The sequence below is a fragment of the Rhamphochromis longiceps genome, linkage group LG10 (assembly GCF_057381845.1).
Source record: "Rhamphochromis longiceps isolate RC_006_pf linkage group LG10, R_longiceps_female_GT1.1, whole genome shotgun sequence".
In the NCBI taxonomy this organism is placed as follows: Eukaryota; Metazoa; Chordata; class Actinopteri; order Cichliformes; family Cichlidae; genus Rhamphochromis; species Rhamphochromis longiceps.
Window position 1 is genome coordinate 27,000,937 of NC_140566.1, and position 26,928 is coordinate 27,027,864.

General features: G+C 38.6%; 1 protein-coding gene across 7 annotated transcripts in view; it reads right to left on the minus strand.

The window, feature by feature from the left end:
• Window positions 1-374: 374 nt before the first annotated feature.
• LOC146661054 (uncharacterized) overlaps window positions 375-26,928 on the minus strand; it is a 31,735-nt gene continuing 5,181 nt past the window's right edge. For 3 of the 7 annotated variants that reach the window (XM_085421159.1, XM_085421158.1, XM_085421157.1), the window contains exons 3-14: window positions 26,234-26,352; window positions 21,609-21,713; window positions 18,106-18,148; window positions 17,685-17,728; window positions 17,543-17,588; window positions 13,690-13,721; window positions 13,545-13,577; window positions 13,387-13,414; window positions 11,259-11,314; window positions 11,111-11,164; window positions 10,970-11,011; window positions 375-1,844 (exon numbers count right to left, since the gene is read on the minus strand). In XM_085421159.1, coding sequence (XP_085277285.1) covers window positions 1,789-1,844; window positions 10,970-11,011; window positions 11,111-11,164; window positions 11,259-11,314; window positions 13,387-13,414; window positions 13,545-13,577; window positions 13,690-13,721; window positions 17,543-17,588; window positions 17,685-17,728; window positions 18,106-18,148; window positions 21,609-21,711 — 537 coding nt within the window. In that variant the 5' untranslated portion in view covers window positions 21,712-21,713; window positions 26,234-26,352 and the 3' untranslated portion in view covers window positions 375-1,788. Of the gene's footprint in view, window positions 1,845-8,994; window positions 9,988-10,969; window positions 11,012-11,110; window positions 11,165-11,258; window positions 11,315-13,386; window positions 13,415-13,544; window positions 13,578-13,689; window positions 13,722-17,542; window positions 17,589-17,684; window positions 17,729-18,105; window positions 18,149-21,608; window positions 21,714-26,233; window positions 26,353-26,928 lie in introns of those variants that run through there. The other 4 variants (XM_085421161.1, XM_085421160.1, XM_085421164.1 and 1 more) reach the window with 4 other exon arrangements.

The following is a 26,928-nucleotide window of genomic DNA, read 5'->3' on the forward strand; positions in this document are numbered from 1 at the left end:
CAGTGAACAGGTGATGCTCCCATGTGGTTGGGCTGGAGGTTTGAGAGCCACAATCCTGTACTATTGTGTTTGACCCATAGTCATGTTTTCTTTTATTTAATCAAAGAGCCACTTTAGAGGCTTCTTATTTTTGTTTTCAAATTTAAGAATAACTGTGTGAGATGATGCATGAGCCTGAATTTATGACTTTATAATCAGCTAATCTGACACAGAGCCTGAACCCACCGAGGACTAAGAAGCCGTTGACTCGGAAGTTATTAATGAAGACTTTCACCAACATGTCAAAACAATCCATTAAAGATGAAATGATTTACATGACTCTGGCTTTGTTAAGAAGAAAAACCTCTCTGGCTTTATTATTTACCGCATAGAATCACTGTGTAAACATAATGTACTTGAACACCACGGTTATTATAATGACTAAAAATAGGTTTGAAAAATGTCATTAAATGGAACCAAAATGTTTAAAAAAAACAAAGTAAAACTGAAACACTGTTGCGAACTTGCAAAACAAAAATAAAACCAAAAAGAAGTTAATCAAATAACTTTATTTTATTAACAATAAAATAAGTTAATTACTACAGAGAGAGACATACTTGGAATCAATCCTTTGTGTTTTTGTTGCACATATAGTTTTGGTGAGAAGTTTACACACAATGATCATAAATGGGCATAAATGTCATGGGAATGTCTTTGATCTTTTTCCAGATTGTACAGCATACATGTTAATCTTTTGGATTTTCTTTATTCCACACAGAGTCAGAAGTATACATACAAACTGAAATATATACATATACTCAAATATTTAAAAAAAAACTCAAACTTGTGTTCCAGCAGGACAATGATCCCAAACACACATGAGAACTGATTTCAGAATAGGATAGAGCAGGCTAACAAAGCTTCTGGGATGGCCTTCCCAAAGCCCCGACTTCAGCCCTATTGGAAATTTGTGGACTGTGCTTAAACGTCAGGTCCGTGCCTGTGCCAGGAAACCAATCAGTTTAAATGAACTCTACCAATACTGCCAAGAAGAGTAATCAAATATCCAGGAAATGTATTCCAGAAGCTTACCAATGGATATTTAACCAAAGTTAAACCAAATTAGTGGAAGTGTATGTATATACTTGAGCCGGATTAGAGAAAATCCAAAATAGATTCAAACTTGTGCACCCAGTTTTCTAAAGTCATTAAAGATGTTGTACAATCATTCCACCCTGGAAAAAGATCAGTTCAGAGAAATCATTGAAAGCCCCAAAATACCATGACCTTCATGCCCATGATGAGAGTATGTAAACTTCTGACCACAACTATAAATTATTGCATGTATATAATTTAATAAAGTCTACTTCCTCTGTAATACATTATACTTTTTTCACAGGGATCAGTGTCATAAATTTGAAAAAATTCTAGAATATGAGCAGAAAAAGCAAATAATAGCCTATGTGTGGTCAGTTTCAGTTAATTTGATCATGTTTTTTTTTTATCATTTTCATCACTCATTTTTTTTTACGTATACAGACTGGATTAAAAAATGGAAACCTTTTTTTTTTTTAAGAAAAAGGTTTTTATCAAAGATTTTAAAAAAAGCAAAACACAAATTTGTTTACACTATATTTAAATTGATTTATTTCACCACCAGGTGGCAGACTTGGTTTTCACTTTCAGTGTCCAAAAGCATCTGTGCATGTTATTTGCACATCAGTCAGACAGACATGAGAATCTTTTTTTAAAGTAGCAGTTTTCAGCTTCAGTTTTCCACCAGATAACTTGCAGAGCTGTCCAGGATGGTCACATCTTCTCACCGATGCTTCTTTCAACATCTTGATTTACGTAATCTGCCTCATCTGTAAAACATGTGCATAAGTGGTTAATGATGAAAACACGTCCAGACCATTGACACATTTGCATAATGACTGAAACTAGCACCACTGACAAACTGGGCTGTGAGGTCAACTAAAACCTGGGCAGCTCTGCTTAAGCACAGCTGAAAGCAGGCCTTTAAATGAATGTTTTCACAGTCACCGTACTGTGGAAAAGTCTTAAGCCACGCTTATATATATTTTTTTCCAAGGAGCCACATTTCTTATTTTTGAAAGTGGTCTTAAGCAATAGTTTTCCAGGCTTTCTGATGGTCTTCATCAGTTGTGACACTTATTTCCCATTTTCCTGACAAAATATAAAGAAATGAAAGGTAGCACAAGACTTTTTCACCGTGCTCTTTGTTCCTCTGTTGCATTTAAATCATATATCTGAGTGCTTGAGATTTCCAAGCAGCTGCTGTAACATGTTGGCTGTTACTGTATAAAGCAAATGCCCCAGGTAGTCAGTAATATGGCACCACATTTACTGTTGGTTGAAAGCTGTGTGAAGTAATATAGTGAGGCAGCCAATTAGACGTTCACAGGACTCTGGAACCTATAAGCATCCTCAGTGGGCCATTTTCTGTTAGTGCTCCTGTGATGTTATCAGCCAGAAAAGTTAGACATGTTATATATGGCAGTATTTTGGTCTTGTGGTTATACTGGGTGAGTATGCAAATAAAGACGTCCAACGCCATATAAGTGCTACTACTTATATGGCGTTAAAATAACTACGTCTTTTATGGTATTTAATCAGCTGGAAACACTCTGGGTTCCCCAAAATGCCCTGCTCACGTCATCTGGTTGATGTTACTTGACGTCAGTGTTGCTGAGCTTTCGTTTGAAACTGTTATGAATGCAAATTATTGCGTGGAATAACTTTTAGTGGCAGAATCCCTTTGATCTCTGGTCTTCTTTATGACATCAGCACACGAAAACCTATAAATAGGGGAGAGGTTCTCACTCTTGTCAGTCTTTCAAAGATAGTGGAAGAATTCACTAGGCAGGAAAACACTTAAACTACTCGAAACTTCTGTTTCTGACACAGTTGACCGTATTTTTAAAAAATCTTTTAGTTGGTACAGAGATTTAGCATCAACTTCAATTTGAAATATGAGTCTGTCAAATCCTGTTGCATGCAACATGAGAGCCGAGAACGAAAAACTTCAACAGCAAATCAAAGAGCTGAAAAATGAGAATAAAACTCTCAAACAACAAAACTCTACCATACGTGACCTTAAAGTCGAGAACGCCGACCTTAAGGAGCAAAAAAGAGAGCTCATAAATGAGAACAAGATTCTCCAAAAAAACATTGAAGTTCTCTTCAAACGAAGTGGGTTCTCTAAAAACAAGAGGAAAAGAGACCTGCAACTAGAGAATGAAACAATTCACTTCAAAATTCAAGAGCTGGAATATTGGAACCAAATTCTAAAGGATTTAAACAGCTCCAAAACCAAAGAGATCCAGCAACAGAAAGAGGTGATGCAGGAAATGGAGGCAGAAATCAGAGAGTTGCAAAGCAGCAAGACAGGCTTGGTTATAAAAGTGGGAGACATGGAAAAGGACAACCAGTCTTTAAGAGAGGAAAATGATGTGACGGTAAAACGCATGTGTGAGCTGAAAAGGGACTTTGAAAAGGAAAAAGATGACATGCAACAGGAAATACAGGCTGTTAAAACTGAGCTCCATCAGGCAAACACAGCCTTTAAAGAGTTACAAGAGAGTGAAGAAAGAAAAAGGATCATGAATGAGGAAAACAAAACAACGGACAGTGAACAGCTCAGACAGACCCTGGAACGCCAATGCTTTGCACATGAAATTGACATATTGAGGCGGCATAACGAACTTCTTGAACAGGACCTCCAGGAGCTATCCAAAAGGAGTGGTGATTCTCAAAAAGAACTGAAACCACACGATGAGGGTGTGAAAGGAGAATCACGGATCTCCAAAGCCACTGAGAAAGACTCCCAACATGATTTTAACGTGACCAACAGAGAAAAGGAGTTGTTGTGCCATGAATTTGAGGAAATGAAAAGAGAGCTTGAAGAGGTCAAGAAAAATCTGTATGATTTACAGGAAGCCTTGAAAACAGAAGACATGGCGTTGCAAACCCAAGCTCAGACTCCCAAAGTTTCACAGGAAGAACATAACAATCTGATAAACAACTACGATGTCCAAGTTGACATACTCAAACAACAAAATAAGGCCTTAGAAAATACGGTTAGTGACCTTACCAAAAAGATGTGGAATGGACGGGAAGCGATGAGACAAATGGAAAAGAACTTTCAAGAACAAAGGAAGCTACTCGAAAATCTCCGAGGAGAATTCGAGGAAATTTAGCACAACTACGACTTTGGCCCTCCCTATTAAAGCTGGTTAACGCAGGTTCAATAGGGCTATAACTTAGACAATGGAAGTTCATTTGATTTAATTGGCCCAAAATGAGTGACTGCACCCAGACACTCAGTAGCAAAAAAATTACAGAGATTCAAGAGAGAAAACTGTTTCTGCATAGACTCCTATAGTACTGCAAGTCGTGTCATCGCTTGGTGTCCTGCATAGAGTGCAGGTTTAAGGTATCTACGTATCTTTCAGAATTAGAAGCTATGCTGCGTCAGGGGTTATAACAGCTGTGCCCCCCCCCCAACCGGTCGAGGCAGATGGCCGCCCCTCACTGAGCCTGGTTCTGCCGAAAGTTTCTTCCTGTTAAAAGGGAGTTTTTCTTTCCCACCGTCACCAAGTCTAAGGAGCTTGGAGAAAAGCGCCTGGACTTCTTTAACTTAAAGAAGTCCAGGCGCTTTTCTTTCCAAGCTCCTTAGACTACTATGGCCTTGATGACTGATAACCTTCACAGACACTGTCATCAAGGGTTTGCTCACAGGGGATCATCTGATTGTTGGGGGGTTTTCTCTCTTATATTGTATGGTCTTTACCTTACAATATAAACAGCCGAGAAGCGGCTATTTTTGCGATCCGGTGCTTTAGAAATACATCTTAGCTGAACTGAACTCCATAACATCTGGACCGAAATGCCTACACACAACGGTAGGCATTTCAATCAAGAGCTCTGTCCAAAACGTTCAATGACAAGCATCAGCACCAGGATTGTTTTTTAGCTCACCAACAGTTTTTTATTGTAACTGCAACTTTGTAAGACTGGGTTGGGAGATGTTCTTGTGGTGAGCTTTTATTCACATAATTGGTTTCTTTAATAGTGAAATAAAATAAATTTGTATAACTGGAAACAGCGTTCTCATGTGTGATTATCACATTGTATTCTTTAAACCATGTAACAGAATATATAATATATATAATTTACTCATAGTAATATTAATATCTAATGTGATTGAGTTTCCTCATCTCTACTTATGCGCTGATGTGTTCACTGAGGCCATTGTATGGTCCATTTTGGCTGCATTTCCATGTTTTAAACATGAAATTTGCTTATTTAAAGGGTGTCTCATGTATCTCTTATGCAGAAATATGTGTTGCCTAGCTGGACAAATGTAGCACAGGTCTACTATTATTGGCCTAATGTGAGACACTACAATGACTGGTTTTTACGGAGCCCCTCTGATGACATGGTCCAAAAAAATAAATAAATTGTGGCCACAAAATACTACTTCGTGGGCACGAAATAGGTGTAACGTGCCCACGAAATGCTAATTTGTGGGAACGAAACACTTGACCGTGATCCTTCCCAGGCCCTTGCAGTTGGTTGACAATAAAATCTATCCCAGCGTCCGGGTCGTATTTACGTCTGCAAAGCAACTGGGCTCTCAATATCCTGTTTAAATGTCTCTCTGGAATAATGGTTCCTTGCAGTGCCAGGCTTTTCAAAATGCATTTGTAGCTCATTCCCAGCCTAAAATTGTCAGGGATCTGAGTGACCTAGAGTCCCTGAACAATTGTGGACTACTTATTTATTTTTTGGACCATGTCATCAGAGGGGCTCCGTAGGTTTTAAGCAATCATGGTAAGTGTTACACAAAACCGATGTTTACTAATATTAGGAGACGCGAAGACCTCCTGTGAATCAGTGTGCTTCTTTTTCTTTCGAATTCAAAGAGGATGGGCTGCAGCAGCAACAGGCCTCATCAAGTGCTACTCCTGTCAGCTAAGAACAGGAAACTGAAGCTACTATTTGCACGCATCACCAAAATTGGACTACAGAAGATGGTGTGATGATTTTTTTTCGGTCTGATGATTCTCGATATCTGCCGTGACATTTGGATGTTAGGGTCAGAATTTGGCATAAACAACATAAAAGCATGGATCTATCCTACGTTTAGGCTTCTGGTGGTATAATGGTGTGGGGGATATTCTCTTGGCCCCCTAGTATAAACTAAGCATCATGTAAACGCAACAGCCTACCTGAGTATTCTTGCTGATCATGTCCATCCCTTTATGAGCACAGTTTACCCGTCGTCTAGTGGCTGCTTACAGCAGGAAAATGCACCATTTCTCAAAGCTCAAATCATCATAAACCTGGTTTCTTGAACACGACAATGAGTTCACTATACTCAAAGAGCCTCCACAGCTAGATCTCAGTCCTAATCAAATCCCTGAGTGAATATATACACTCAATAAAAGATTTGAGGAGTTTGAAAATGATGTGAATCATTTGCTTTGCTTCACAGCAAAGCAAATTATATTAATATAATATATATAAATTATATTATATTACTAATTACTAATATTTTTGTTTTGTTTTGTTTTGTTTTGTGTGTGTGTGTGTGTGTGTGTGTGTGTGTGTGTGTGTGTGTGTGTGTGTGTGTGTGTGTGTGTGTGTGCTGACATATCGGCTAACATTAAAGAGAAACATAAATTAGCTAACATTAACTGTTTTCAAATTAGTTAGTCAATGAGTTAGTTAAGATGGTTGTAGTATTATTTTTGTGTGAGTGTTGTTAACTGAGTGTAACAAACTTGCGTTAGTGTCAGTATGTTAGCATTTAAACAAGCTAATGTAAAATGGGTAATATGATTGGCTTGTCTTATTATGTGTCTATTGCCACATAATAAGACAAACAACATACACCTAAGGTCATAGTCATTTTGGGATATTAAAAAAATAGATTTAGTTTATATTTTTCCACTAAAGACTGCTGCAGCTCCTTAATGTTGATGTAGCTGGTCTCTTGAAAGTGTGTAACATTAGTAGCATGTAGCCAAAGCCTCTACAAATGTGCATACAGATAGGATGATGTAGCTACTAAAACTCTGCCATGAACTCATGAAGGGGCTGCAGTGATAAAGAAAGGCAGTGAAACGCTGTAGTTGATGTAGCTGGGACCTGGACTTCATCTTATTTTGTGGGATAACAAGAAAACAAAAAGCTTCTATGCAAAAAAAACCCCGAGTCTTTCGGCTGAGGAAATATGACTTTTTACATGCTAGATGGAGCTTCTTGTCCCACGGGTTACCTACATCTGATAATAAAACTGTTCGGGAACAAACAGGAAGAGTAAACGGATGTAAGTTACTGATGTGGTTACATGGTGGAAAAGCAGGGCTTTAAGCAGCTAGTTAAAAAGTGTGACCTAAGATATGATATATAGGTAAGAAACATTTTTCATTTTTTATTATGTGACAATATTGTGCAGCTCTTAAAGCGTTACAAGGTTCATTTACTTTAGTTATTGTTATTAAAATAAAGCGTTAAGCAATTAGTATCCAGTTGTTAAGTGATGACGTATGAACCTTGCTTCCCGGTCTAAACTACTCTGCATTTATTAAGGCTGTTGTGTCTTTAACTTGTTTTAATGCTTTGTATCTTGTTCTGTTTAATCTGAACAATAATCCATCCACAATATCTCAGTTGTTCTCCTGACTGAAGTTTGGTCTGTTTACAGCATCCTGCCATGCAGTTGCATTTGTCCCAAACCCTCACGTTAACTTTTGAACTTTTTTTAACGTTCGTCCTCCAGCTTCACTGTCTTTATATTATGCTAACCATAGCTGTGTAGCTAGCCACCACATAGCAAATCATTATTACGGGTGGGTTTCGATAATCGGTTTTCCAATTAAAATCGATTTTAGCTTGAATAAAGCGATATAGATTCATTAAATACTGAATCGATTTTTAAATATAAATGTATTTTGCCAGAAACGCCAGAATTTCAGGTTAAAGCTCACAAAACTATTTCAGCAACCACTAAAGAGCTAAAAAAGCAAATGAGAGTAAACGGATTCCACACAAAGACGTAAACACAAAGCGCAGACCCGACGCATCAGAATCTGCGAGATGTCGGCATCCTCACCCAACAGACACGCCATCTGGGCTGAAAGCTGACAGCTCACAGATTCTGAAGCTGCAGGTTTCATCATTGTGACCAAAATTCACCGAACTGGAAGCAAAAGAAGATCAAAGCTACACTTCACGTAAACATCGTCATGAATTCTCTCTTACTTTTGCTGTTTTGCTTCCACCACGATGAAATCACATTTCCTGCACAGTTCTCTCTCTCAATGTATTTCCCATCTCAAATCTCTGTTTTCTGCATTATTTGCTAGCTTATTGCCCTCCAGTCTAACGCTGTGCTGTCAGCCGCTGTCTTTTTTTTTAAAAAAATGACTTCCAACAAGAAATGTCAAACTTTTTAAAATTATGCCGAACTGCAAAAGGCTTAGCTGTGTCTCTAGTAAAACCTCTGTAACTTTGCTCTGCTTCACTTCAGCAGCATCAGGTAATGTTCATATGCTGATTCATGGTTTTCTTCAGTTTTTGTTCTACTGCAGAATATTTTTAATGTTATCTACTGTAAAAAGCCAGGCCAGGAAAATCTCCTTCATGTTTTTCTGTTTTATCCTCAGTTACTTTGACACAAAGAGCTAAATCTCTGCTAACTTCAAGCTCCACTAACCTTCATAAATTCTGTTTTCACGGATGCCTGGATGTTAAACTTTATTGTTACACCTGGTAGAGCAGCCACACTGATCATTTTATAAAGATGAAAGATTTTAGACAGTTTGTAACTCTCAGTGATGACGCAAAATTTTCCATGGAAAAAGAGTACCGAGAGTATTATTGCTAATTGTGTTGATTCAAGTTCCAGTTCCAGTTTTGTAACTGTAATGCTGAGAAAATACAGACACTTGATTAACAAAGTATGTTTGGTTTATTAGATTACTACTTTTAAAATATTTAGAACTGATATTATAGGTAGTATTAGTTAAAGAAGAGCAGTGTACAAAATATATTTATCATAGAATTAAGTCAGCATATAATACATGTATTTGTAATTATAATATAGAAGTAGTAGTACTTGCATTTTAGCCATAGCAGAAGTAGTAGCACTTTGCTTCAGCAGTAGCAAGAAATTAAACTTAAAGTACCTAAAGTAAAAGTATTCCTGTGTACTCAGAACATAATACCTTTGAATAATTTTGACATTAAGAAATAAAGTTGCAGTTACAGGTGAAAATCCATTACCCTAAACACGATGAAATCACTTCAACATGAGACAACAGATTTGTGTTACAGGAAAAAACACAGATCATGTGGAATCAACATGATTCTTATGCAATCTTATATGAATAAAACTAATAAAAATTAGGTCAGGGAAAAAAATATTCTTTTTTGGCAAGCTGGACTCTCCGCATCCATCATTAGAACATAAGCGAATACTTTTTTGAAGACCGCTGGTCCATCTCCCCTGCAAAGGTGAATTGGAGAATCAATGCTGAGGCACACTGAAACTGTTTGTGTTGCCCAACACCTTCATAAATTAGCTGTGTTATTTTGGTTATTCCTTTAATTTGTCACATGTGTGTGCATAGCCCCCTCTAATAGGCACAAGAGCTTGACAGTCAGGGCTTTTCATCTTCTTTAATAATTAAACAAAACATGCAATCCATATACACCGATTAGATTTAACATTATGACGACCTGCCTACAGGTATGGATTGTGGTGTGGTATCTGCCACCAAGATGTTAGCTAACGATCCTTTAAGTCGTGGAAGTGGTGAGGTGGGACCTCCACCAATCGATCTTGTTTGTCCAGCACATCCCACAGATGCTCGTTTGGATTGAGAGCTGGAGAATTTGGAGACCAAGTCAACACTCGTTGTGCTCCTCAAATCATTCCTGAACCATTTCTGGTTTGTGGCTGGGCGCATTATTCTGCTAAAAGAGGCAACAGCCATATATGAATACAGTTTCCATGAAAGGGTGACCACAGCTTGCAACAAGCTTAGGTAGGTGTTATGGGTCAAAATAACATCCACATGATGGCAGGACACAAGTGATGTGATGCACTCTGTATTCTTACACCTTTCTATCAGAACCAGCATAACCTTTTCAGCAATTTGAGCTACGTTGCTCGTCTGTTGGTTTGGACCGAATAGGCCAGCTTTTGCTCCCCATATGCATCAGTGAGCCCTGGCTGCACATGACCGTGCTGCTGGCTCACCATCGTTCCTTCTTTGCACAACTCTTGAGGTTTGATAGATACTCCAGACTGGGAACACTCAACCCCATCACAATTTGGACCTCATCAGATTCACTCACATCTTTACTCTTGCACATTTTTGCTGTTTCTGACACGTCAGCTTTCAGGACAAAATGTTCACTTGCTCCCTAATAGATCTCACCCACTAACAGCTGCCACGATAAAGAGATTATCAGCGTTACTCACTTCAGCCTGCCTCACCTATTTTTTCCTCGTTTTAGATCTATTATTGATTTCAGTGAGTCTTTTGTTTTTTCTGTTTTGTTTTTTGCTTCTTTGGACTCCTGGGCCCAGAATGCCCATTGGATAACCTTGCCCAGGGGAAGTATGTATTACCTCTTTTGTTGCTACATAATAATTTAAACCTCCACTGGCTCACAGGTAAGTATGTATCACTTACAAGATTCTTCTCACTTAAAATCCTTCCTCAGTACCCGTCCAGACTCCTTCACGCATACACACATTTTGGGATACTATGGTCCTCAACCACCGGTCTGCTTTCTGTTATTTTTTCTTAGTCAGTATAATCCACAAGTTATTTGTCAATCAGATGCTTCGTTTTCACGTCTACTTGGACTCTTGATTTCAATTTCTCGATTAAGTGATTACAAAAAAAACACAGAACAAAAGCACAAACTTGACAAAAATGAAACTGACCTGCATCTTTCAGGAAGTCTGAATTTTCATAGTCGTCGTCGTCTGTTTGGTGAAACAATAGTTTGAATGAGTTGAACTCTTTATTCGTCAATCGACTTCTCACATCTCGAATGGAGTCAGAAAATATAAGGCTGGACGTACCGTTTGTTAATTCTATCGATGGGAAAACGTTTCCATACACTCCTGGAATGTCATCTGCAAAAACACAAAATACCCACGTAAAAAGTGTTAAGCAAAAATCAGTCAGCTTTTTAAAAATCTGTGATTATTTTAAAGCAAAATCACTCACCCAGTCCGTTGTTAAGGGTTTTTTCATTTACGTACAGCGACTCACTGATTGGATTGCTATAAAATAAACAAACAACCAAACACTCATCACTTTATCGCTTTGTGTAAACATATACAAAAACTAAAGTGTATGCTCTTTAAACGTTTTATATTGACAGTTTCATAAATAATAACAGGACTTGGTTAACCGAGGGACAAAAGCTCCATGAATCCAGCTCAAAATGCAAAAAAAACTGCAGTTCCTTAAATGGCCACTTGAGGCGGGCTGCAAAAGTAAGCCAACACCAATGGACTCTGATGTTAAAATGCCCGCATTTCCAGGATTAAACTGCATGTTTGCAGCCTGTTAAACAACTCTACATGGGGTGAATTACTTTATCGTACGTCTATTTTGAAACTGGTGAGGCTGTGAAAGGTTGTGAAAGCTTTGATTGAGAGGCGTTATGACACGGGAAGCTGCTAAGAACACTGAACAGCTGTCAGCTCTGCCAGGAGAAGTCACTAAACAGTTGTTGAGTTTTGGTGCATTTTTAATGCAGTTGTCTGAAAAGTAATATGGCTTACTGTGTGGTACAGATCCTTTAATTAGCAAATAGGTGTTCACCTGAACCTTTTGGTCTAAAAAAGCTGTAAGACTGAGATTTCAATATGTACCAGTGGTTGACGGCACCATCTTTTATGTATTTGGTTTTATTTCCATTTTCTCTCTCCTTTTTCACATAAATAGTTATACAACTGTAAATCACCTTTAAATACTCACTATACAAGAGAAGTGCAAACAAGCCAACATAACCAATGGTGAAACCATAACAGGACAAATGCTCTATTGTGGTCCACATTCTAATTGCTTTCTCACAACTATGTTATACAGTTCTACATTACCATATGAATAAAAACTCATCTTTATGTTTGATTGTTGCACCTTTCTGCAGATGAATTACTCCCAGAATTGGAGTGTAGTAGGGCTCCAATGATTTATCAAGTAATTCGATTATAAAAAATTCTCGACACAAATTCTTTGCTTCAATGCCTCGTTTAATTCATGACTCTGTCCCATACCGATGTCCTAAACTATGCAATGAGCGTTTCACCCACATTTGCGACTGAAAACAGACCTGCAATACAAACTTATTCAGGAGCAGCGTGTGAAAAAGAGGTTGACAACATTAAGCCAAAGCAACACCCAGTTTTAAATAAAAACACAGTGAGGATGACGCTGGCACAGTTAAATGTGAAACCAGTGTTCCAGATTAACTGGTTTTTACATTAACTGGTCATAAGTGTCCATGTATTCCACTCTGCGTGTTGCAGATGTTGGATCCATTGCAGATGTGCAAAAAGAACAATTACACTAAGTTATATAAGTTATTTACAACACAGTATACGAGTAGGAATATCAGTATTTTAGTTTCGGCATCATAACTGCAATATAGCAACAACAATTGTCTTTAATTAGTTTTTGGCTGCTGTGTCTCAAGTAATAGAGTGGGTCATTTACTACTTTTCAATATCCGTATGTCAAAGTGTCCTCGAATAAGAGCCTGAACTCTGAGTGATGATCGAAGTGTGTGTTCGTCTTGTAATCAGAAGGTTGCCGGTTCGAGCCCCGGCTCCGACAGTCTTGGCTGTTGTGTCCTTGGGCAAGACACTTCACCCTACTGGTGGTGGTCAGAGGGCCCAGTGGCGCCAGTGTCCGGCAGCCTCGCCTCTGTCAGTGCGCCCCAGGGCAGCTGTGGCTACAATGTAGCTTGCCATCACCAGTGTGTGAATGGGTGGATGACTGAATGTAGTGTAAAGTGCTTTGGGGTCCATAGGGACTAAGTAAAGCGCTATACAAATACAGGCCATTTATCATTTAAATGAGTTCCAGTCCAACTACTAAAAAATATTTCTAAACTTTTTTTTTTTAGTCGTTATTTTTTCAAATTCAGGAGGTAATTCTCTCTCTTTCCTTCTCAAAAAAGAGACATTTTATCTTTTGAAAATAAGTTTAAATGTCAAATAACTAGGTTCAAGACATGAAAAAACAAAAACACTGAGTCTGGATTGGCTCTGGCTGTTCGTGAGTACACATCTAATAAAGCAGGTCCATAAAAAGAAGGTCAGTTAAAAAGAATTTGAATACTTACACATAGTCACGTTCCACACTTCCGCAGACTGGTTAAACAGCAGAACCACATCAAAGATAAGACAATAATACAATAATTTAATTTAAAAAAACCACCAAGAATTTAAATTTAAAAGCCATCCAGATGTGTGTGTGTGTGTGTGTGTGTTAACTTATTACCGTCAATATTTATGTAGTCTGACTGTTCATCTTCTGCAGGTGTAACACAGCACAGTTATTAAACCTCAGATTAAACACTGCAAACACCATGGCAAGTTATGCAGAGCGTGTGCTCTTTAAGCATAAGAAAACACGGGGGGCTTACCTTCTGGAGGTTCAGATGGCTCTCGAGTTTCACTGAAAAAAACAAAACAAAAAAACCCATTTGAACTGTGAAGTTTATTTGGGATGAAATGCCACAGAGAAGCAGATAGGAAGCTGATATTATGGTGATAATATTTGCTCATCTTCTGAAAAAAAAAGAACATTTTCTTTTTGTTAACAATAAGTTAAAAATTTGGATTGTTACACCAAAAAAACTGCTAAGTTGAAATTTTGAGATGATAAATCAATATTTTGACTTCGCTCTACCTGGCAACCCCCCCCCCCCCCCCCAAAAAAAAACAAACAAACAAACAAACTATGTTTGTTTGTTTGTTTGTTTTTCAGTGGTGGAAACAAGCATCCACATGGAACTGTTGACAGTAGCTAACTTCTTGACTTCTAGAAAATTACCTGTTTCTCTGATAATTTCTGTCTGAAATAGGCTCTGCTTAGTTGATCCATTTTGTGCAGAAGAAAATGATGCATTAAATACGTGTTTTTAAGAGAGCGCAGAGTGTGAAGCAGCAAGCAGAACAGAGAAACTGATAACCATCATTGTGTTATCTCTGAGTCCGGTTTTATGGTTTGTTGAGCCAGCAAATGCAAAAAAAGAAAAGAAAGCCTGATTATGTTCTCTTATTTGGTAGTTCACCCTCAGGTGAACATAGACTGGAATTATAATAAGTCTGCAGGTGGTTGTGAAAGATGTAAAGAAAGAACATCGCACAGTAGTTTTTTTTTTCATTTCTGTTTGTGAGCATATAAAGAAATAAACAATAATTCTAATGTTTAAGTTAGAATGTCTTTGAGCGGCTGTTAGGTGCATTTTTTTTTTATTCTAAGAGTTTCCCCTTGATTCCATCATGAGTTTATTTGTTTCTGTTTAGCTGAGCTGCACACACACACACACACACACACACACACACACACACACACACACACACACACACACACACACACACACACACACACATATATATATATATATATATATAGATAGATAGATAGATAGATAGATAGATAGATAGATACACACACACACACACACACACACACACACACACACACACACACACACACACACACACACACACACACACACACACACACACACACACACATCTTCTCAAGCTCCAAGGTTCTCAAGCTTCTTGTGTTCCTTCTTTCTGATTTTGCTGTCACTTGGTATAGCTATAATGTTTTGTATCATTGCCTGGTACAGGTCATTTGTCCTTGATAAATAAGACCAGACTTGGTAACCTGGTTAAAGTGGCTGGTAAGATTTCAGGGGGGACTCAGGTCCAGGTCCAACCTCTGCCATGTTATGTTCAGACCATCCTCTCTTTAGAAATTTTGAGCTGATTCATATAGTGCCTGCAGTGAAGACCAGGAGACAGAGTCTCTTTTATACCTACTGCTATTGTTATGCTTAATAACACTAAACCATAAGCTTTTGATAGAACGGGATGGGTTTTTTTAATTTTTTTTATTTCTTTGTTTTTTTAATACAATGTATCTGTTGTTTAATGAGTAGATATACTGCAAATCAATTTCACATTGGGAACAATAAAGTTACCATTGACCACTGACCATCTATCACTATAGCCCTCCTCTGCTTGTTCACCACTACTATCTCCAGTTGGTTAACCATCACCAGTTTATCTGTCTGTATCTGGAAGTCCAACAGGCTCTTAGCTTGGTCATTCTCAACCACCCTAGGGGGCATATCCCACTTTGACCTCTGGACTTCCTGGAAATAATTGGCACAAATGTTCCTGTATATTATGACAACCACTTGGATATGGCATTGCATGTGCACCTTCTCTACTAGCATCTTGCACCCTGTTTGACTCTCTAAGTGGCATCTTTGCACACCTTGCACCTGCGGTCTTGACTGGCGTGATAGGCCCCATCCTCTGTGGATCTTGTTCTCTGAGCTTGTTCCTGTGCTGCCATGATTAGTGCCTCTGTGCTGTCTTTCATGCAGAGGCCTGTCCTTGTATAATGGTTCCCCTTCTTGCTCATCTTCTTTCTCAGTTTTCTGCTGCCTGAGGTATTCACTAAGCCCATCTTCCTGATGTACACACGGATCTTTGTTGTTTTATCGTGGATAGTGGTTCTATCATACAGGGTGCTAGATTTGACACTCCATGCATGGTAAGGAGCTTCCTTATCTTGATGTCAATGGCTTCTGTCTCTTTTTTTTTTTTTTGTCAGCTGATTATCCCAGCATAGTATCTGATGACCGGCATGACATAGATATTGACTGCAGCTTTCCTAGGGGCCTCTTCATAGTTTCCATTTACCAGGGGGATTCCTGTCTACTTGTAGCTATCCTCAATGTCTGCAATGTTGCTTTCTGGTAATGCAGTCCCCTGAGTTCCAACTACCATCCCTCTCTTTGTGACTACCTGGATACACTTCTCCAGTCCGGATGACATTCCATTGTCATTTCTGTAGATTCTAGTGGTGTGGATCAGTGAGTTGATGTCTTGTTCACTCCTGGTATGCAGCTTGATGTCCTGCACTTAGAAGAGGTGGCTGACGATTGCACCATTCTTTAGTCGGTATTGGCAGCCAGTCTTGTCAATCATCTGGTAGAGGAGGTTCAGGCCTGTCAGTGGGGACAGAGCATCTACTTGGTAAATCCCACACTTGATGGAGACTTGTGCTATTGGCTTGAACTTCTCCATCTCTGTCAAATTCCTGATGAGGGTCTAAAGGTCCTGTTGAACTTCTAGGCACAAGTTCTAGGCATTTCAGGATCCATGTGTGAGGCATTGAGTCGTAGCGTTTCTTGTAGTCAATCCAGGCAGTACACAGGTTGGTCAGACTGTGGTAAATGGTAAATGGCCTGTATTTGTGCTGATCATTGTCTTTTTGAGAGAAAGTTTACTCTTTTATGGCCCAGCATGCAGTGAAAATCATATAGTGACAGCCCTAGCTTACAGTCAGGTTGAGTTGTGTGTTCAGTGTGCAGTTTAATACATTTTACTGAGGGGTGGGCACTCTTTAATCTAAAAAAAAAACCCCAAACAAAACAAACATTTTTGAGGAATTTGCAAATTGTGTGGAGCCAAAAAACATATAAAAAACATAATAGCTTAAAAAAAATGCAGTTTATTGTAGTTTAAAACTTTTTTACGTATCACCTGCTTTTGTTTGTGTAAAATAATTTAAATATAAACAGCCTACTTTGAAAAAACCCTGCCAAAAACATATAGTAGTTTTATAGCTTTCAAACATAGTAGCAGTAAAGTTAAAAAATTAGGCAGTTTAATTTGAATATTGGCTAAAGTGTTACATATTTAATTTTCTTCTAACTTTGCATTTGAAAATCAATAGTTAAGTTAAGTAAGTTAAGCATGTCCATCCATGTTTGCCATTGCTATTTAGGTTCAGCAAAACTAAGAGGACACAGAACCAGTTGAGGTATTAAAGCACATATTAACATGCAGTGTATAGACTTCAAACCGGAGAATAAAGAATCACCTACGGCATTGATTAATAAGAAATAAAATATTTGGGAGCTGCTGGACGTGGGCATATTTAGCAAATAGAATTCACTCATATCAATTCTCAAATCAGCAATAGCTGATGGAGGATACATCTTATAAACTCAAGCTGGAATCGGGGGGGAACTGTTTGCAGATTGAAGTGCTTTTCAGCAGTAACACCATTAAAGCTGAGTCTTTGTACTTGACCTTTAACTGATCTGGCTTCTGTGTTATGTGCCCTGATAAAAAGCGTCTCGTGTGCGCAGATATGCATAAGCACTGCATGAAACACATAACCAAGTGCGGTTAAATATCGTGCAGAGTCTTGCAAGTGACAGTATCTCACGCTGTACGTACGCTGCTGCTGCTTCAAATGATGATGATATCTGGTTGGTTTTGGTTACTGAAAAATAAAACGAGGATTTTAAACAAAGCATTAAAGCTCGTTTCACAGAGGCGGTATCTGAGGTACAGATTTGATTGGTTTACTTTAGCCTACCTGTTTTTGATCGCATCACTGCAAACTGACTCCCCCCACGTTGGCTGTCGAGATAGAGTTTTAATGTCAGGACTTTTATGAAGTGATTAAAATATGCTGGTATTAAATATTTATGGTAGCCACACAGTTTACTACTATTACTACTGTTTACTGCTTAAGGCCTTTAGAGATGCTTAACTATGTTCAGTGATGTAATTTTAAGGCTTTTTCTGCAGATTTATGAGACTTTCAATAAGTGAATGAAACTAAACTTGCAGGAAAGCGATGGACACGTTCTGTAATTTTCTTTCTTGCAGTCACTTTGCTCATCTGACACATGTCACAAAAAATATATATCTATATATATTTATTTGTTTTTATCAGACATTTTTACAGCTGTCTATAGACTGAAAAGTTTATCATCATGTAAGATATTACTTACAACGTTGGTGGATTGTATATTTGACGGTCCTCTTGAATGATCTCTGCAGGTAAAAAAAGACAGAAGAAAGAAACAGGTTGAAAGAATTCAACCTCAATATTTATACCAGTTGACTGCAGCTGTGTCTTATGACTATAAATATACGATGTGTGTGATTCCACAAGTCTGTGCTGAGCAGAATGAAGTGTAGGCTACAATAAGGCAATAACCAATGTCTCCATATAAGTATGCAGGGTCTCAGGAGGTTATGGTGGTCTACAAGATGTTAATGAATGTGAATATTGCCATATGGTAATCTATGGCTCACAGTTGTGGTTGTGGGTGCAGAAGCCCCACCCACCTGCCGCTCAAATCCTTTGTTTGTGAGGAGCAGCCAAGCAAAGGAAAGTGGCTTAAAGGGGAAGGAGTTTAAACTGGGGGTTTTTCAGATAGAAGATGAACTAAGGGTTTGCACCAAGAAGTATAAGATTAAAAAAAGGATTATTCTAAACTGACTCATGCAAAGCTACTCAAGGATAAAGGATAACAATGCAGAAAACATGTTGAGTTGATAAGCAAAAATCTTATGATTAAGAAAGCAGGCTGCATGAACAAATGAGAAATCTGTGGAGGTGTGACTCATTTTTTTCTTTTGCTGGGATTTAAGCGGCACCTGACTGCAAACTTTGCACCACCTGTTGTTTCTCTCGGCAAACTAATAGCCAGTAATCTCATAACAACGATGAATGGAAAGACTTGGTGGTGGAAAAACTGATAGAGCACTGTATCGCAATATTTTGTATCGATACAAGGGACACTAAATACTGATATTTTAATAAATAAATGAAAATAAATACATTTATGAAATTACTCTGGGAATCTCCTGCATCACCATTCTGAGATAATGTTAGCCAATAAATTGGCTCAAAAGAAAAAAACATCCAACACTGAGTATATAATTGCCAACTTCAGCCTATCGCAGACTGACTCCACGTTATGGCAAAATTTATGGAAAACTGATCTTCAGTTGTCCCCGTTATTTGTCCCTAATTTCTTTTTTGAAATCTAAGTTGATATATTCAATTTCGAGGTTCAGAGTCCTGTTTTGATTTCTTTGTTATCCACACATTGCAAGTCTTAGTCCTGGCAATGTTGAGTCTCTTTCTTTTAGTTTTAACTTAATGGCTTCAAGAAATAAGTTCAGTTTTGTGTTTTGATCCTTTCTATCATTAGTTTTAGTCTATCTCGTGTTTCTTCTTGGTCCCTCCCTTTGCTTTTGTCATCTTGTGTTAGTGTTCATGTCTTTCAGTGTCTTTGGGTTATTTCCTGTGTTTGCGATGAAGGATGTTTTCTTGGGTATAAGGTGTTAGTTTTGCTTCCTGTTTATTGTCCTTGGACTCCCTGATTTTTTTTAACCTTTTTGATAATGTGTTTCTCCTGTTTTTCTTTGCCTGTCAGACTTCTTTGTATACAATCGCTGGTCACTTTATTAGGAACACCTGTTCAACTGCTCCTTAATGCAAATATTCCAGCCAGTCACATTGCAGCAACTAAGTGCATTTAGGCATGTAAACAGACGACCCACTCAAGCTCAAACCGAGCATCAGACAGGGAAGGAAAGGTTATTTAAGAGACTTTAAAAGCTAGTCTATGTTCCCACATAACCAGCTCAATGGTTTGCAGACAATGGGCTGAAAAATAGAAAATATTCTGTGAGCAGCAGTTGTGAAAATGCCTTGTTGACCCCAGAGAAGAATGGTCAGGCTGTTTTGAGCTGATAGGAAAAAAATATTAAACTCAAACAACCACTCAGGAATGATTCCAACACTTTGTCGAGTCATGAAAATTTACAGCAGTCATGAAAGAAAAGGCAGTTCAACCCTGGTAGTAGCAAGGTGTACTTAATAAAGTGGCCAGTGAGTGTATATAGCTCTGTCTTCTACTCAGCCTGCTGGCTGTCATCACATGTTCCTATTCAGTTCCTGTGCAGCATGTTTGATGATCTTCTGCTTTCATCCCCCTTTTAAAGTGACCTTGGCTCTTCGTTAAATAGAATTTAAAATCCTCACATACAAAGTCCTCCATGATCAGACCCCTATCATAGCAAGGAATCATTATTTTGTGAAGTCATTAAGAATGTATCACATAATGAGAGTAAAACTTGTTATTTTCCTCTGAGCCTGCATCTGAATCATCTTCAGTGTAACGTGCTTCTGACTGAGAGGCATCACCCACGACCTGCCACACCACAGTCTGGTTAGATTATGCTTCTTTGTTTTACAACAGTCACATATCTTTGAAATGACAGAAGTGTATAAAACATAGTCACGTATTCCTCAAACTGTAGTTATTTTCATCTCTAAGTCTATAAAGTTTGATGTTTTCAAAGTGCATCTGTGCTTCTTTGCACTGAAAGGAGCACGTTTAGGTTATTATACAATACTTTTCTAGCCATGTCAAATCTAATTAAATTGCATGTGCCCTTCAGATTAAAATGAGTTTGACACCCCTGTGCTGGACTAAAGGCAAAGCTGAAAAACATGATCTCATCTCTGAGAAATCATCACTTCTGTAAACTATTAGATCTAAAAAAGCGAGAATGTAACTGGCTTTATTTGTACCTGACTTTAAGCATTCCTTTATACTACAACACAGTTTTGGGGGGTTTTTGAAATCTGAGAGCTTTTTCGGTGGTTCTGACTTCTGCCCTATTTTATTGTCTGTCCTCGCTCTACGCTTTTCTTTCGTCTCTTTGCTCTCTGCTCCTGCTACGACGGCTTGTGGGGGCTGGGTGCTCGCTCGCAGCGGATCACTGTGCTGTTAACATTTGTTCAAGGGTCTTTACCTTGACAAGGACAAATGTGGTAATGGAACGTATGTTATTACAATGATATATCTATAATCGCTAAATTTTTAATTCCCCCAAATCCTGCCTCCATGTCTGGTCTGTGTGGATGTGTAAAAAAAAGCAAGGGTAAATTGATTTTTTCACATCTCTATCTTTGCTTTGAAGCGACAGGGTGGTGCCAGCCTCTCTGTAAAAAGTATGCAAGATCTCCCGCGTCTGCATGGTTTCTCTCTGACAGCCCAGAGACATGTATGTTAGGTGTCTTTGTGATTGTAAAATGCTGTAGGTGTGAAGCTGAATAGTGCTCATATCTGATTAAAGAGATCAAGATAATATAAAGACTGCATGTGGTTCTTCTGCAGGGGACCAGCATGCTCCCACATTGTCCTCAGCATTGTGACCCACATACAGCGTGTGGTGTTGCTGATCTTTCAACTCATTTGTTCTGCAGCTGTGCAGTAGACCTCCCTATGGAGGACGTACTTACTGTGCTTGACCCAAGAATGGAAAGCGGGTAGAGACAGCGTGAAGAGCTGCCTCCCCCCAAACTGCTTCATGTGGTTCAAGCGAAGTAAAACAAAGCCCGTATGTGTCTCCAGTTCAGTTGTTTGTGTATATCACTATTCACACCTGAAATCGGTCACATCGGTCCAAGCTCTCTGAGAAATGTACTTACTGGGTTTCCTTTTGCATCGCAGACACAGCAGCGTCAGCAGACTCAGTAAAGCCACTGACGCAACAGTCAGGACTGCGGGCAGCGGGCCAGAATTTCCTATCATACCTGAGAGACACACAAAGGAGAGAGAGGAAAGACTTTAGAGCAACTCAAACTAATCCCTTCAGTTTGTTTAGTTATATTAATGCAGACATTACTGGTCAACAAGCATTCACACCTACATGGCTTAAGCAGCTGCTGCTGCTGCTTTCCTGTTAACACGGCAAAGAACCACAGGATGTGGTCAGCCAAAACAAAACTGAAACACTGCTTTGTGTATGGGACTAACACCTGCCCACACCCTTTATGAAGCATCAAACACCCCAATGCAAGAAAACTGTTTTTTTTCAAGGACACATTATTTTATAGTGTGATCTCAGAAAGGTCATTTCCTATTCATCTGCAGCAGGTGACTAATCAGGCTCGTTTTGGAAGACGTTTTTTGCAACTTTCTCACGGAGCGCATTTCTTTTAAAGTCTGGTCAGCCCTCCTTTTCCAAGAATAAACAAAAGGCAATGATCTCTGGGGTTAAGGTTAAGAGAGTTCAACAAATGTGCAGATTAAATCAAATTTTAAGAATCTGATTTTAAAAAAATGTAACGTAAATTTATTTAAGAGGAGTGTGAGAGGTCAGATAGGCTGTGCAACTGGGTTGAAAAGCTAAAACTACTCAAGTATTACTCACAATATGTCGCTTCAGTTGTGTTTTCATAAAATAGAGAATTTTTACATTGAATTGAATTTAAGTTCACTTTAAGTTTAAAGTTGTTGCTGCCTTTGTGTTCAAAGAAAAATTAATTATCGACTTTTTTTAATTGAAAATTTGGTATAGCTTATTCATTTACAGGTAATAATGATAAATATTAAACTTTTGTGTCTGTACGAGTGCTGGTGTTTGTGATTAGCATGCAACCCCAACAGTCACCGGCCGCTTTGTTAGGGGCACCTGTTCAACAGCTCCTTAACACAAATGTCTAGTTCAGCCAATCACATGCCAATAATTCAGTGCATTTAAGCATCTAGACATGGTCAAGACGATCATGCGAACTTCAAAGCACAGAGAGAAAAACTGCAGTGAGCGGCAGTTCTTTGGCTGAAAATGCTTTAGAGGTCAGAGCAGGATGGCTAGACTGCTTCAAGCTAATAGGAAGACAGCAGTAACTTAAATAAGCATTCATTACAACCAAGATACACAGAACATCTCAAAGCAGATGGGCTAAAAAAACAGAAAGCTATACCGGATGCCACTCCTGTCTACTAAGAACAGGAAACATACGATAAAGTTCACGCAGGCAAAATTCAGCAACAGAGGATTGGAAAAATGTTGCTTAGTTTGATTAGTCTGGATTTTTGCTGCAACCTTCAGATGGAACGGTCATAATTTGATGGAAACAGCATGAAAGGGTTATGCTGGTATGCCATCCTGCGTTGTATCAACGATTCAGGCTGCTGGGGGTGTAATGGTGTGGGAATATTTGTATCTGACCATTGTTCAAACACTACAGCCTCCCTGAGCTTTGATGCTGATCACGTCTATCCCGTTATGACCACAATGGTAAATGGCCTGCATTTGTATAGCGCTTTACTCAGTCCCTAAGGACCCCAAAGCGCTTTACACTACATTCAGTCATTCACCCATTCACACACACATTCACACACTGGTGATTGCAAGCTACATTGTAGCCACAGCTGCCCTGGGGCGCACTGACAGAGGCGAGGCTGCTGGACACTGGCGCCACCGGGCCCTCTGACCACCACCAGTAGGCAAACATGGGGTTAGTATCTTGCCCAAGGATATTTGGCATGCAGCCAGGAGGCAGCCTGGGATCGAACCACCGACCTTCTGATTAGCGGCTGACCTGCTCTGCCACCTGAGCTACAGCCACCCCTACAATGTACAATGTACCCTTCTTCTGCTTGCTGCTTCCAGCAGGATAAAATCTCATATCAAAAAGCTCACATAATCCCACACCGGTTTCTTAAACATGACAGTAAGTGCACTGTACTCAAATGGCCTCCACAGTCACCAGATCTCAATCTAATAGAATAGAATACCTTTGGGATATGGTGAACGGGATCCTGTCGTGGATGTGCAGCTGACAAATCTGCAGTGACTGTGATGCTATTGTGGTAACATGGACTGAAATCTCTGAGAAATATTTCCAGCACCTTGTTGAATCGATGCCATTAAGAATTAAGACCGCTCTGAAGGCAAGAGATGGTCGAACCCAGTAAATGTAGCCAATAAAGTATTCAGTTTATTAGCTACAGTCAGACATTATATGACTGGTCTTTATCAAAGTCTACAGGAAATGACCCCTGCAAGAGTCTGTATATATTAGAGGCTGAATAAGATTTAAATAAACAAATTAATTAATTAAATTAACAAATCGTCACTTCTCTTCAATTGTCTGAACAGGTTTTTCCTCACCAGGCTTCATAAAATTGTAAATCTTTGTTTACTGTGTATAAAAGCAAATTTGCATGAATGAAGTAATGCATTTAAGTTTACAATGAGCAAACAGTGACAATTAGGCAAAATTCACACATTTAGTCCAAGTGAACTCTGCGTGGGATCTAAGTAAGACGCCAACATTTATTGCAGCGTTTTGGAAAGGGATGTATGTAAATATTTAACACCTTTAAATATCATCAGCATCTCAGTGCTGGGTTAGAACATGACTTATTCATTCTACATCATAGTTTATTATTTCCATCCATTGTGAAATGCTTTGGTTTCAGGTCTCAAGTTGTGGTCTCATTGGAAAGTCTGTCTTTCCAGCGGGCGGCAGTTTTTCCATCACAGCCCCACTGCAGCACCTACTGTTTCTCTGTGCGCTGATGAATCTTTGTTGCTATTTGTAAAGATTTTGTGTCCTGCTGCAGAGAAACGTGGACGTGTTCGGTATTTGGATGATGCCAAACATCGCTCTATCCGCTGTTATTCATTTAACGCCTTTGGTCCACGCACAGTAGAGTGAAAATGCCTGTTATCTAAATGAAATCTGTGCATTCACTTCTCATCTGATAAACAAAAATCCAACCGTATTGAGTCATTTAAACCACAATAATAAAAAAATTTAATATTACAGCGGCAACAAATTTCACATTGCCGCGCCAAAAATCCCGATGAAGGAAAAACTTGGATCTATCGCCATGAGCAATGGAGTGAACATATGCTAGAGGAAATTGGTGTAAAAATCTTGCAGTGTTTATAAATCTGGCAGCAAAAGCATGCATTGATTTTCAGAGCAGATTAAAAGGTTTTTAATGATCTCCAATATGAATATAGCATATAGCAACTTCCTGACTCTCAAAACTCAATGTAAAGTTTTTTAAGGAACTTTTTTCTAATGATGTAGGACTGCTGTCTTTACTGTTTTTATCTAAATGAAGCTTATGTCAAGCCTTCTCACTGAATATTTGCATATGTACATATTCACCAACAAATAGCTGTCCACTACTGCAACAAACAATACACCAGCTCCTATCTTCATTCTGTACATTTGGATTAATGATTGCGTTTTCATATTAATCTTTCATTCTCACTATCGCAGACCCTTATTTTAATTTCTCTACTAAAATTTAAACCTGGGACAAATGTAAGCTCTGAATCCTGAATGTTAGCATACTTTATGTCGTAATATTTAATAAGTTCTGACACTGTAATCTACATCTGAAGTGTTTTTTTCTTTATCTGGCCCATCTGTGTGTTTTTATTCATAAAAATTAGCTGCTAAAATGTACGTTTTTTCTTCGCTTTCCTCCTGTTTGTATCCAAATGATGAATTTGTATACTTTTACTGTGTAAAGCTTATCCCATTACTTATTTCCCTCAGTTGCCAGCAGATACCCAGACATAAAGTACTTTACTTACTTTTTGGCACTAAATACATTTGGTACTTTCAAGCAAGCAGTTTAAAATATTTCCATTGACTTACTATTAAATTAATACAGTCTTTGAATAAGCAGAAATAAAACCATATAAAAATCCTAATTGTGATTTTTTTTAAAAAAATCATAAGCACCTTATTGCACTTAAAGCAGCAGTAAAAGTAAGAGAGTTATATCCTGTCAGAGAATTATAACTTTGGACCGTCATTAATAATGTATTCATTAATGCCTGTGATATTTTTTTTCCAATCTTTTAGTTGAGGTGCAGATTTTTTTATTTTTATATATATCCATTCTTTAGCGGTTTAAGGAGCAGCATTTCATTTTTAGGAGCTGGTCACATCTTTTGCAGGTAAAATCTTAAACTTTCAGATAAATGTAGAGGATGAAACTACTTTCAGCTGCTCACTTATTCACAGCAGGTGGTTCTACATGTTTGATTGGGCCGGCTTTTTATGCCAGTTCCCCTTTTGGACACAACCCCAAAATCAAATGGGGATCTTTCGTTTAAGCATTACACCATTGAGCCACCAGAGAAATGTAGAAACCAGTGAAATCATGATTTGGATTTTTTTGTTCCAACATCTCATCAGATAAAAAAATCCTTTACATATCGATGTTATACAGCCTTAATTGTAAAAAAAAAAAATAATAATAATAATGTGTTTTATCTGCTGTGTTTCTGTGTTACCTTCTGTGGTCCGTCTGTCTTCATTCTTCTGCAGTTTCTGGTAGCAGCAGCACAGTGACGACAAGCTGCGCTTCCTCTTTCAACACCCCCCACATCCGTCAAGCACTCAACTGTAAACTCTGTGTGGTTTGAAGTGGACACACATGCAAAAACACTCTCTTCAGCATTTTTTATTTAGAAGCAACAACTCTCATTGATATTTTTAAGCCGAATTCTTCAGCTGTTCTCACACTAAATGTAATCTTATGGTGGCACAGCAGTGCAATGGTTAGCACTTGCAAAAAAGTTAAACTTTCATCTGAGCTGGAACCTTAATGTGAAATTTGCATATTCTCTCGTTTCCGCCAGCTTCCTCCCACAGTCCAAAGACCTACACGATATGACTAAATGGTTGCCCCTCTCTCTGTGTTGGACCTGCAATAGCCTGGCAACCTGTGCAAGGCGTGTGCAAAGTGCACCCCTCCTCTGACCTCATGTCAGCTGATACAGGCTAAGCCCAGCCACATGACTCTGAAACGATAAAGAAAAAGGATTGTGGCTACCTCCAATGTCACTGGACCGTACAGTGGTGTGAAAACGTATTTCCTGATGGTTTTTCTTTCCCGTTTTTTGCATATTTCTCACATGCACTCTCTAATAATTTCCCTTGCTCTCAGGGAAGACGAGTAGATCCTGCCTTTGACTCTACCCACTAG